We start from the raw sequence: 12,214 nt of genomic DNA on the forward strand, positions 1-12,214 counted from the left end.
CAAGTGTGTTCTTTGCCGCAACCTCTTTCTCGACCTTCTCTCGGGCGCGTTGTTTGACACGCTGATCATTGTGGGTGATGGTCTCTGCTTTATTCCCAACGATTGGGACCCATAGACTCTGTCAAGCCATTATCGATGGCAGCGGGCGTACGACTGCCTAGGCATTGACGACTATGATGGACCAGGAGGTCGGCAGCGCGGACACATAGCAAAGTCGAAGGATGGCGATGACATGGACATGGGACAAGGAGGATGATCGCGGGGAAAGGTCGATCAATTTGGTTAATTTCAATTATTTGTGACGAGTTCGAACTATAGGGTCGGACGCAGTGGACGGGTCACTGAGGTTCCTAATTCATTTCATTTTTTTAGAACATTCCATGTATATGCTGGGTTTGTGGTGTATATATGGGACATATGTATGGAAAAGGTCCGGGATGGTTGGTGTTTTTCTGTCCGGGCTGTCCAGCCGATAAATGGGCCGGAGTAAGGGTCCGGCTACATGGCCCACCGACGAGCGCAAGGTCCAACGCAGGCAGCTCAGAGCTGATCAGCGATCAGGCGAGGGCAGGGATCAGTATCAGTAGTCACCTCATGGCCGGCGGGCATCATGAGCACGACGGCATGAGAGCGCGCGCCCCAACACGGCTTCGGCGGGTGGATCGACATCATCCATCGGTCGCCCGATCGCGGTACGGTACTCTACGCCACGGCAATCACGCCGCACACGTCCCGTCGTAGGGGCCGCACGCGTGTGTGGGTTCCTCTTTCTCGTCACGCTGCTCTTGGTTTCTGGGTCTCGATCTGCCTGCTGGCTGGCCCGGGACGTACGTCCAGGGAGACAAAAGGCACGACAAAACAGGGCCCTCTGCCTCTACATGTGGTGTGTGGGTCGGTCCGCCGGGAAAATGAAAACGAACATAGTTACTCGTATTTTTTAAGCCCATAAAATCGAACATGGCTAGGACTGTATGTAGGCAAAATGACCGTATGCCGGCCAGTTTGTAACGCAATAATAAACGTTAAGCAGGGAGTACATAAATGCCAAATATGTGTTATCACGTGTCATGTCAAATCAAAGTTTGTGCATCCTGCTTATATATATAGAGAGACTAGATGTATACTCATTATGATTGTATTCCTCAACGCTACGTTAGGCAACTTTACCGCGCGACCCTATCCTGTCCGCCATCGTCTATTCGGGGTAAAACGGACGAATAGCGCGGCCCAGCGCACGGCCTTAAACGGACAAATGTCCGGATTCCGTCCGTTTTCGACCCATCCCCGGTCCAAACTTGTGCTCGGTTAGGGGTGAAACGGACGCGCGCGAACGGCCTGGACGCACGCCCTCCCCCCTGGCCCGCCTGTCGGGGACACTAGCAGTCCCTCCGCTCCCAACGTTTCCACCCTCTCTCTCCCGCCCCGCCCCGCCGCCGGCACCGCCGCTATTCTCCGGCCGCCTCCTCACCGCGCAGCCCCCCGACCGTCCCTACCAAACCACGTCTCGACATGGCCGCCACCATGCCCGCGCTTTGGCCGTAGTTTTGGCCGTCGATCGGAGGTTTGGCCATCACCATCTTTGCCGGTCGCAGAAGGGAGACGACCGCCAGCGATGTACCACGGCGGCCTCGGCAGCTTCCGACGAGAGCTCCAGAGCGGCCAGTAGCCGGCCGGCAACCACCCCTGCTACGTCGAGGTGATCATCGCGGCCTCTTCGCCACCACGACCGCAAGGTGTTCGGTATTTTTCCCACAAAGGTATGGACAGTGGAGACGAGTTTTTCTTCCATCACTTCCTTGGTTCATCAGACGATTCATCGTCGGATGATGAAGATATTGTGGTGGCTGCACTGGTCGTTCACGACCACATTCAACGGCAGCTTCCTCGGTACAGGGGTTCACTCCCTGGCCGTGCTCCCAACCTAAACCGCAACAGGGAGAGAGGCCACGCCCTGCTCTATGCTGATTACTTTGCCAACACCCCTCTCTTCAAGCCGGATAAATTCTGTCGCCGTTTTCGAATGGCTAGGCATGTGTTCAATCGTATCCGAGAGGGAATGGTTGCTCATGACCCATACTTCGAGTGCAAGATGGATGCCCTTGGCAAGCTTGGATTCTCCTCTTACCAGAAATGCACCGCGGCCATCTGCATGCTTGCATATGGAATTTCAGGCGATCTGATGGATGAGTATGTGCGTATGAGTGAGACAACATGTCTGATGTCAATGTACAAGTTTTGCCAGGCTGTGATCGAGGTGTTTGGCCCAGAGTACTTGAGGCAGCCAACTGCCACTGATATAGAGAGATTGTTGGCGACAAACGCAGCTAGAGGCTTTCCAGGCATACTTGGCAGCATAGATTGTATGCATTGGGAGTGGAAGAACTGTCCATTTGCTTGGCAGGGACAGTACAAAGGGCATGTCAAGGCGTGCACTGTCATATTAGAAGCGGTGGCATCACAGGATCTTTATATATGGCATTCTTTCTTCGGCATGGAAGGTTCTCACAATGATATCAACATGCTGCAGCGTTCTCGAGTCTTCGCGAGGCTTGCAGAAGGCCACTCCCCACCTGTCAACTTTGAGATCAACGGCCACCATTACAACAAGGGATACTATCTAGCAGATGGTATATATCCTCAGTGGTCAACTTTTGTGAAGACAATCTCGAAACCCCAAGGTGAGAGGAGAAAGAGATTTGCCCAAATGCAAGAGAGTGTTAGAAAGGATGTGGAATGTGCTTTTGGTGTGCTTCAATCCCAGTGGGGTATCGTTCAAATCCCTGCACTGTCATGGGATGAAAGGAAGCTTTGGGAGGTGATGACTGCTTGTGTGATCATGCACAACATGATCGTCGAGGACGAGCGTGATGAGAGTATCTTCGACCAAGGATTTGACTATCAAGATGAAAATATTGAGCCCCTGCACCAATACCCGGCCACATTTGAACAGTTTGCCCAATTCCACCGTGAGATGCGTGATTGGCACACTCATTTGAATCTTCAAAATGACTTGGTTGAGCACGTGTGGGATCACATTGGCAACCAATAGATGTATTGGTCCATTTTATGTTTAGTCAAGACAATTTCGATTTGGTTGTAAAACTATTTTATTAAAGACAATTTCAATTGGGTTGTAAAACTATTTTAATTTCCAGACAAATATTTAGGTTGGAAACTAGTTTTGATGAAAATTTGGGCATTTCTGACGGACAGAATGGGGCAAAAGGATGCGTCCGCGCGCTGGGCGCACGGCCACCGCATCCCAGGGCACGCCCGGACACGACCCCAAATCCCTATCCAAACGAACAGAATCCAGACAAAACGGACGTCCGTTTGGGGTCGCGCGGTGGAGTTGGCCTTATGAAACAACAAAAAACGCCCTTTATCAAAAAATAGTCAAATCATACTACAAGACTTGATAGCGATTCATAAAGAATCATATGAAAAGGAGATGTAGACAAACTATTCATATGATTTTTTGTGGTTTCATTTCCTTGGTAACCGACTTGCACTGCATTAAATCAATATAAATCTAAATTATAGTATTTGTTATTCTGGAATAGTTGAGCTAAATCAAACTTGTTTAAGTTTGTAGAGAAATGTGCTAACATCGACAACATCAAATTAGTTTTATTAGATTCATCATAGCAAATATTTTCATTCTATATGTATCTTATGTTGTAGATATTGGCAATTTTACTATGAAGGTGGTCAAACTTAAGGGATTTGACTTAGGACAAACCTAGAACTTCAAATATTTTGAAACCTAGGCAGTAGCTAGCTAGCCCTCACGTTAAATTGGTGATTTATTTAAATTGCTAATCCTAAAATCCCATCCTTGCATTGCATGATGCAAACGGCCATCATATTACATAGTTACTATTATCATACAAAGCATGTCAGAAGAAATTACAAGAGAGAGCCACTGCTTTGAGGGGTATATCAACCACAGTAAAAGTTAAATGCCAAGGCTCACGACTCTCGGTGACATCCAAACTAGGGCAATATAGCCCGCAATGCAGCCTCCAAGTGATTGCACTCAGAGATCAAAGACACACATGCTTCCACGCGGCGAAAGAACAACTTTGCGATTCAAGAGTCATCATAATAGATGTTACCGGAAATACCTTCATTTATGAATATTCCATTGGAATACATCTGGTGTATGTATGACATTGTTAATCCTAGCAATTGGTAATGCCTATGGAAATAACCGATGTAATGTTGCAAGTAGTACATTCATGTACTAATATGGTTTGGGGATGTAGGGTCTAACAAGCAAGTAAAGCGCATAAGGATTAAGGTATAATAACAACATGTATATCTAAGAGGTTACAATAACCATTAAGTGTAAACAGCACACAATAAACCAGATTAACACATGCATGGTTATTTGCTTGCATTGTCATTATCCTCTATACTTAAGTAGTTACAACACACTAACTATATTTCCTAAGAAAGCAGCCATCCCAAGTCAATATATCATGCGTGCTCACCACATCATCAACCTGCCAAGTCATTACCTATTTTTTCTACACATGCGACCCTTCCCCATCAACAAATTGTGCATGGTTGGCATGTCATCGTAATTAATCCTCACAATTATTCATGGCATCAACCTAATTATCCATGTCTCGAGCCTACCTATTTTTAGCAATGTTCTCGCTGCAACGCAAGGATTATCTTCCCTTAACTATTTTGTACATAGAACATATCATGGTTCAAAAGATGGGCTAATTTTGAGATCATAAAGAGTAACATTTAGGATTATTTCTCACCTTAAGTATTTGACATTTCCACATATTCCCTACATATCAATTCTAGGTTATTATCATGAGATGAAGATGTTTGACAAATTTAGATTATGATGGTGTACTTAGAAGAAGCAACCTTATCGTTTCCATAGTTCACATGAAATGGCAGGAAAACAACAAGATGTATGGTGTGGCAGTATGTTGATAGTTCCTTAACGTCCATCTTTAATCTTTATAAATTTATAAATATGCGGGGGTTGCTAGTTATTTCGAAGTAAATTTTAGATGTATATTTTTGTACACCCTCTCATCTCACTCTGACTTCCTAAATATAAATGTTCACTTGTGTATATACATATTATTTATTTCCATGACTACATTGGGTGAGGTGGTGGATCTATCTGAGCTCCAACAAATTAAGCAGATTCTTTGTTTCATCATCAACCTACTAAGTCAGTGCATCATTTTACAATACATGCGATCCTCAACAAACCATGCATGATTGCCACATCATCATAATTAATCCTCACAATTATTCACAGCATCAACCTAATTATCCATGTATGAAGCCTACCTATTTCTTATAGTGTTCCCACTGCAACGCTGCAACGCGTGGTTTATCTTCTAGTTCACTTAACTATTTTCTACATAGAATATTTCATAGTTCCAAAAGATGGGCTAATTTCCCGGCACGGACGCGCGGTGCTCACGGAGTTTCTCCTATAAAGAAAAGCCAACGAGGGTTAGCCCTTGGGTTGGTCTCATTTTTTTAACATGTAGGCATATTTTTCACCTTAAGTATTTGAAATTGCCGTATGCTCTATATACCAATTCTAGGTTATTATCATGAGATAAAGATGGTTGAGAAATTTCGATTATGAAGAGGATAATATTTAGTCATTATAATTTTATAAATACACCGTGGTTGCTACTTTTGTTTGAAGTAAATTTAGATGTATATTTTTGTACACCCTCTCATCTCACTGTGGCTTCCTAACTATAAATATTCACTTGGTGTAGGTAAATACTCTTTCTTTCCTTACTACGGGGGCGATGTGGTTGATCATATCTGAGCTCCAGCAAATTAAGCAGATTCTAATCAATTGCCTTTTGTTTAAAATTCAAATTTAATAGCTTTCAATCACATTTAGTTTGTAAAATGGAAACAAATAATGATAAAATACACACAACTTTTTAGGTAATACAGACACAAGCCGGCTATTCCATGAAGATGGATTGTTTTTCGTTGATCAAAAATACATGCAAGGGAAGGGAAAACGTACCACATCACTAGATGCAGAAAACATGTTCTTAAGACACACCTAGTTTTCTACAGGGTGTAGGAAGTTCAGGAAGTGAAAAAGACAAACATAGAAAAGATGAAGAAATGGAAACATAGAAGACAGCTCACTACACCTATAGATAGCCAGCTGAGAGATGACCATGAGAACTGAGAAACCTAGGTACTCAACTCGATTCTCCGTTCCCAGCCCCAACAGCAGACAGAAATGAAAGTAGTAGATCTAACACACACACGCGATATTGATAATACTATCTAACAAGGAACCCTAGTTGGCGCCGCAGAAGAGAGTTAGCGAGGAACATCCGCAGAACTTGAGAGGCATGCTCATTATAGCTAGGTAATTAAAGCGGAGTGACGCTCATATTGGCAGCCGCCGCGGCCGCCGCAGCATAGAGACCATCCTTGAGAAGCATGTCTTCGGCGCCATCCTGCAAATCACAAACCGTTAATTCCTGCAATTACTACAAAACTTCGCTCCGGTTTCAGAGCTACCGACATGCTGATGAATTAAGACCTGAAAGTGCAGTGGTAGATAGGCTAAGGGTTTAGGAAACTCGTAAAGAAAAGCTAAAGTACCTGAGCCTTGAAGGTCCTCTTGAATCCCTGATCCGGCATGAGGCCGAAGTGGATGTGCGGGAAATGGGCCCACTGGTTGCATCAACAACATGCCAAGACATGAGCAGGTTTGGATTAGCAAAAAGAAGCTTGTCGAAACAAACCTGAACAAACCCTATCTAGCTCCCATAGTCCCATGCATGCATTGTAGTACTGGTATTTACTGTGTGGGAGGGCTAAAAGCACCGGTGCATGCACTGATGATGCACAGAGCTCGCTCGGCATCTTGCTCGCAAGCGGCCGAACACAAGCTGTCCCTGTGTCCGTGCTGACACCGCGCGTAAGGCGACCGGTCAAATCAAGACGACACGCAAACAGCGCTATCTTGCCAGGAGCTACACCTCTCCTACTAGGTACTATGCACTTGCAGTAGCGTAGCGGAGGAGAGATTTTACATTCTTTGCGGCTGCGCTGAAGGCCTCGCGGTGGGTGATGTCCGGGTTGCCGGCCTTGATGCGCTGGATCTCATCCCTGTCGCAAATCGTCAGCATACAGCGTGAGAAAACGTACGCCAAGAACATGCATGCATATGTACGCAGAAACATCGCTCGGTCGATCGTAGCAAAGATCTTACTTGATGAAGCGGTTGTAGGCGGAGGGAACTCTCTGACGCTTCTCCGGAGCTGCATAGACAAATTGGCATCGTAGATTCGGATCAGCACACGCAGGAAGACATGAACGAATGGGTGTGCATGCTTTTACCTAGGTTCCGCTACTATACATGACCACGCACACAGATCGGAGACAAGCATGGGTACCCATGATTGTATGTCTTGATGTTATCTCTCCCATATGGATCTCATGTAACACTACGATATCAATTAACATGCTCTTTTCCCTATCTTGCTCATTTAACGCTGTAGTACGTAGCACACAGCTAGCTTAAAAAGGTATTTAGATTTTTTTTTTCGATAAAGGAAAAAAAGGTTATTTAGATGATCATGGAGTATAACGAATCCACTAAACTTCAAGGACAGGACACTACTGAATACAGATCGAAGTGATAAGTATGTCCCTCATGTTGATAAGACCCTTAACCCTAAAAAAACAAAAACAAAGCAAAGCAACAAAGAATGTGCAGAAAATATCGTCAGATCGAGAGGAGTACATGGGGCAGCTTCATCCCACCAACAGTGCGAGGTGAACGACATCCAAGCTCGTGGGCTGTTTGCTTTGACTAACGTATAGCTAGCAAATGAAAGAAGACCAATATAAAGAACATGACAAGAAGAGCGTGGTCCTTACGCCTGTTCGCCGATGGGGCGCTCTTTGCCGACTGCTCGGTTTCCTGCTGCGCAGGCTTGGCGGCAGGCATCGGCATCGCCGGCAGGTTGCTGGCGCAGCTGCTGTTGCTGCGGCCCGTGAAGCCGCTCAGGTTGGTGCTCGCCTGGTCCATCAGTAGGCTCGGCGTCTGGAACGCAACCTCGTCCTACGCCAAAGAAGGCCTAAGTACACAGACACCGGTCGGTATATGGGCTCAAAAGTACAGATCGGAAGAACTTACCAAGAGGCCATGGGGGGAAGTAGGGGAAAGCAAGGAGTGGCCGAACTGGAGCTGGTTTGCCGGAGGCGCCGCGGGCGGGAGCAGGAGGGCGCGGAGGTTGACGGAGAGCAGGTTAGCGCAGTGGCCACACCTCACCGTCACCGTCTTGAACAGGCTGCTGCACGGCACACCGACCTGCAGGCGGGCATCAAACTTGATCACTCCTTACAAACTTACCAACCAGCAAGAAAGCTAAAAACAAGGAGAAATGAGGCTAGGATATGATGCTAATATTTCAAGCAATTAGCAAGCGCTGTCGGTAGGTGGACGGCACGTACCGCAAGGATGGTGTCGCAGCAGTTGCAGTGGACGTAGCAGAGCTGCTCGGTGGGGGACGGCGCGAGGTGGTCCAGGTTGAAGACAGTCGACGAGGAGGAGGACGACGACATTATGAATGTATGTGGTAGCAGCCGCTATGCCCTGAGTCTGCTGATCGATCGGGGACGGCTAAGTATGTGTGTGGGTGGCTTCTCGCTTTGATCGACCGAGCTCGAACGGATCGCAAGATATCACTACTACAATGGAGAGATGAGTCGAGATTGAGGAACCAATGCAAGGAATTGCGGGTGTGTAGAAAGGGGGATTTTATACGAGCCGGGCGCGCGGGGCGGGGAGGGGAGGAAGAGATATCCTTTTGGTCCCCTTTGATTTGATGTGATGAGTAGAGGTGATTTGATTGATGTCTGGCTGGGCGGCTGCTATAGCTTCCCTTCGGATTTGATTTGATGGACCTGCAGGATGGATGGATGCAGCTAAGCCCAATTCGAGAAAGCCGCGGATCTGTCTGTCGTCGCCCCTGATTTGAAAGCCAAAACAAAACAAAACAAAAACACGTAGTAGCTGCTAGTAGTACTACTACTACTGCATGTGGAACTTGCCGCGAGCAACGACGGAAAGGCAGGGGGCGACGAGGCGGTATGGACCGGTGGTGGTGGAGGATGTAGCTCTGGACAAAGCGAGATGAAGATGGGAATGAGATGGGAGTGAGACAGAATGCCCGGGTGGGACTGCAGGTAAGTTTATACTGGGGTTGGGGGTGGGAGCGAGCAGGGGGACGGAACGGGGCCAGAGCCAACGGGCGTTCTTGCCTTGGCCTTTGTCTCCGCCCACAGCCGGGTGGGGCGGGCATCTCGAGACTATTTATGACCCAAAAGGGGAATGAGTGGTGGGGATCGCCGGGCCCCGGCCGACTGTGGCCCGATGCGGCCGGTCTGCCCGCCCGGCCGGCCACGACGCGTCCTCTCCGCCCCTCTCCCTCTACTAGCGCAGCGCGATCGACACCTTGGAATTCCATCCATGGCCGCGACCACGTACGTACGTACGCGAGAGAGGAACCTGTAGCTGGCTACTGTCTCCTAGCTCATTACTGCTCGGCTACACGTATAGTACGTCGGTGCTGCTGGGTCGTACGCGTAGGGGCACGGGCTAGCTTCTGGAGCTATGGCGACATGACACGAGCCGGTTTTTGATTTTGAGCACTCATGCACGCGCGTAGGTACGTACATACGAACTTACGTCGACTTCGCAGAGTACTCCTAGCTAGCATGGAGCGTGCTCGCTCGCGGGACAGCGTCTGGCCGTGGTCTGGCTTGATTTTTCCGGGCACGGAGAGGGAGCCCGGGTTTAAATGAAGCCGGCCCGGCCATCCGGGACAAAGATGCCTTTGCCAATGTGTAGGCGTAGGCGTAGCCCTTGTGCCCCGAGTTGAAGATATTGATTGATGTTCTACCGGAGACAGGCCGTACGTACACGTACGTGCATGCGTGCTTCTCAGATGTCTTTCGCTGGATATTTCTATAGGTTATACACATACGGTTCGACTCGATGTTGTTAATACTCAATTTTTTCCAGCAAAATATTCTTCACCTGCAAATCTGGTTTGTGTCGTTGCGTGTGCGTTATCCCTGTAATCGTAAAATTTCAAAAGAATAAGGTTCATGCACGGTGAGTGTATGCCATGCCCGAGTAATGCTACGCCTACAAAAGATTACTGAATTTTTTTTACATGCAATGGGATGTGCCGGAAAATATCTGGGCATGCTTGCGAGCTTTACCACTTTGAAGACTTCTGATTGGGTTTTTCTGGAAGGAAAATCTGAAGAGGTTTGAGGCCTGGGTGGGTAATGCAGCCTCAGCTCTATCACATGTCAATATGGCTTATGAATAAAACTTTCATTGAAAAGTTACATAAGCATAGAAGGAGATTCTTTTGGCAGGGATATAAACAGGAAGAGAAGATATTTCCTTGTCAAGTGGAATAGAATATGTAGATCCAAAGACAAAGGGGGTTTGGGAGTGAAAGATCTTAGGAGACAAAACATTAGCCTTATGGTCAAATGGTGGTAAAATATTTGTAAATTCTTTGTAGATCTACCATTATTGGCCATGCCCGGCCTGTCCATTCACACTAGGTGTTAGGGTTTACCTGAAGTTTCGGGTTCGGTTTTTCAGATCTCACACCCGATATTTGAGAGAAATAATTTACGGAAACGCCAAAAATCCTACGTTTTTTATGGCAATTTATATTGGCGCGATGATGACAAATTCAGTTTGCAAGCATAGTAATTTTCTGATAAAAAAATAAAATGAGATGGATTTGCCATACTCGCTGACTAAACTTGCCAACCTCACAAAACATAATTTGCCATAAAAACGTTCGATTTTCCATGATAAAAAAAATCTGAGTCAGATTCGTAATGGAGTCCATAATTTATACCCAACAATTCAGGTGCCCCAAAAATTAGGTTCGATTTCGGGTTTTCCTGATTTGCCCGAACTGAGTGCCGCACATGCCATCCGAGGAAGCCGAGGTGGAAGTCGTCGGCGGCGAGCGTGATGGTCAGGGCTACAGGCTGTGTAGAGAAGCCGGAGGAGGTAGCCGGGGGCGAGCACTATGGCCAGGGCTACAGGTCGCCTCATATCCTCCTCATATTTAGGCTGGATATGAGAGGCGTCGGACGGCCCGAGCCTTTGAGGATGGTTTAAGGCGTCCGTCTGGGTTGTTTTTTCACGACCGGTCAGTGACCGGGTCGTCTGCCCGGTTGTTTGGGGACGGTTTGAGGTGGCTGGGTGAGTCTCCCCACAGTGTTACGGTGCCCCATTCAAGCCCTGCGTGTGGGACCCAACTGTCAGCAGGCCAGCATGGCTAGGCGTAGTGCATGACCAGGCTCGGCCGGTCACTACGCACGGGCTGGCAACCGAAATATGTTGTGACGCTAGTCTCTTGTGCACGACACGACGCGCCATGTCCAATGCCAAGAAGAATCAGTAGCTGGAGCCGGCCGGGGCAGACCAGGGTGGCGCAAGCTACAGAAGAATCTCATGGAGGCATGCCCCGCGCAGGATCACCTGCTGGGCTACCTGGCGAACCTGGCCTGTGGATCGTCGTGCACGGCGCACGTCGTTTTCGCCATGCGCATTTCCATGGTCGACTGCTAGATCGAGCCCCTCCACCGCTACAGCCAAACTGCAAAAAGTGATCTTGAGTGGGAAACCTGAGGTTTTGTCACCGGGAAAACGACCTTTGCCGAGCCAGCGTCATGGTCCTTGCACATCGGTGTTTGTTTCCATGAATATCAGATGCAGGGACTAGTAGCTTTCATGATGTTGTTTAGAACGGAATCGCTTACCCGGTCTTAAATTAAGGCCCTTGGGGCATCTTCAACAGAGTCTCTTAAATCATCTAAACATCCGGACCAAGGTGTGTGGATGTTATTTTTAATCTTTAAACACGGTGTCACAAACATTCATGGACGCGTCGGTTCATCCGAACTCCCTCAAACCCCACAAACGGGAGGGTCCAGACTTCCGCTACGTAGGACTCCGATATCTTCGACCCACTCATATCTCCTCTTTCCGACCACCTTTCTCCCACTCTGTCCCTCTCCTTCACTATATCCACACCCTTCTAGCCCGATGCCGTCACTGTACCACTCCGACCGCAGCCCAGCCCTTGGCGGACGTCCCTCCCCCTGCCCACCTTCGACTACACCGCCGTCC

At 47.8% G+C, this 12,214-nt stretch overlaps 1 protein-coding gene across 1 annotated transcript; it reads right to left on the reverse strand.

Annotated features, from left to right (window-relative positions):
* Positions 1–5,927: 5,927 nt before the first annotated feature.
* On the reverse strand, positions 5,928–9,264 carry LOC123127847 (protein YABBY 4). Its single transcript, XM_044547705.1, has 7 exons — positions 8,494–9,264; positions 8,177–8,350; positions 7,918–8,101; positions 7,247–7,295; positions 7,068–7,143; positions 6,634–6,705; positions 5,928–6,485 (listed from the first exon to the last, which is right to left on the reverse strand). The coding sequence occupies exons 1-7, from the start codon at positions 8,602–8,604 to the stop codon at positions 6,399–6,401; spliced, it is 753 nt and encodes a 250-aa protein (XP_044403640.1). The 5' UTR covers positions 8,605–9,264; the 3' UTR covers positions 5,928–6,398.
* Positions 9,265–12,214: the final 2,950 nt, after the last annotated feature.

The sequence above is a fragment of the Triticum aestivum genome, chromosome 6A, assembly GCF_018294505.1.
Source record: "Triticum aestivum cultivar Chinese Spring chromosome 6A, IWGSC CS RefSeq v2.1, whole genome shotgun sequence".
Lineage (NCBI taxonomy): Eukaryota > Viridiplantae > Streptophyta > Magnoliopsida > Poales > Poaceae > Triticum > Triticum aestivum.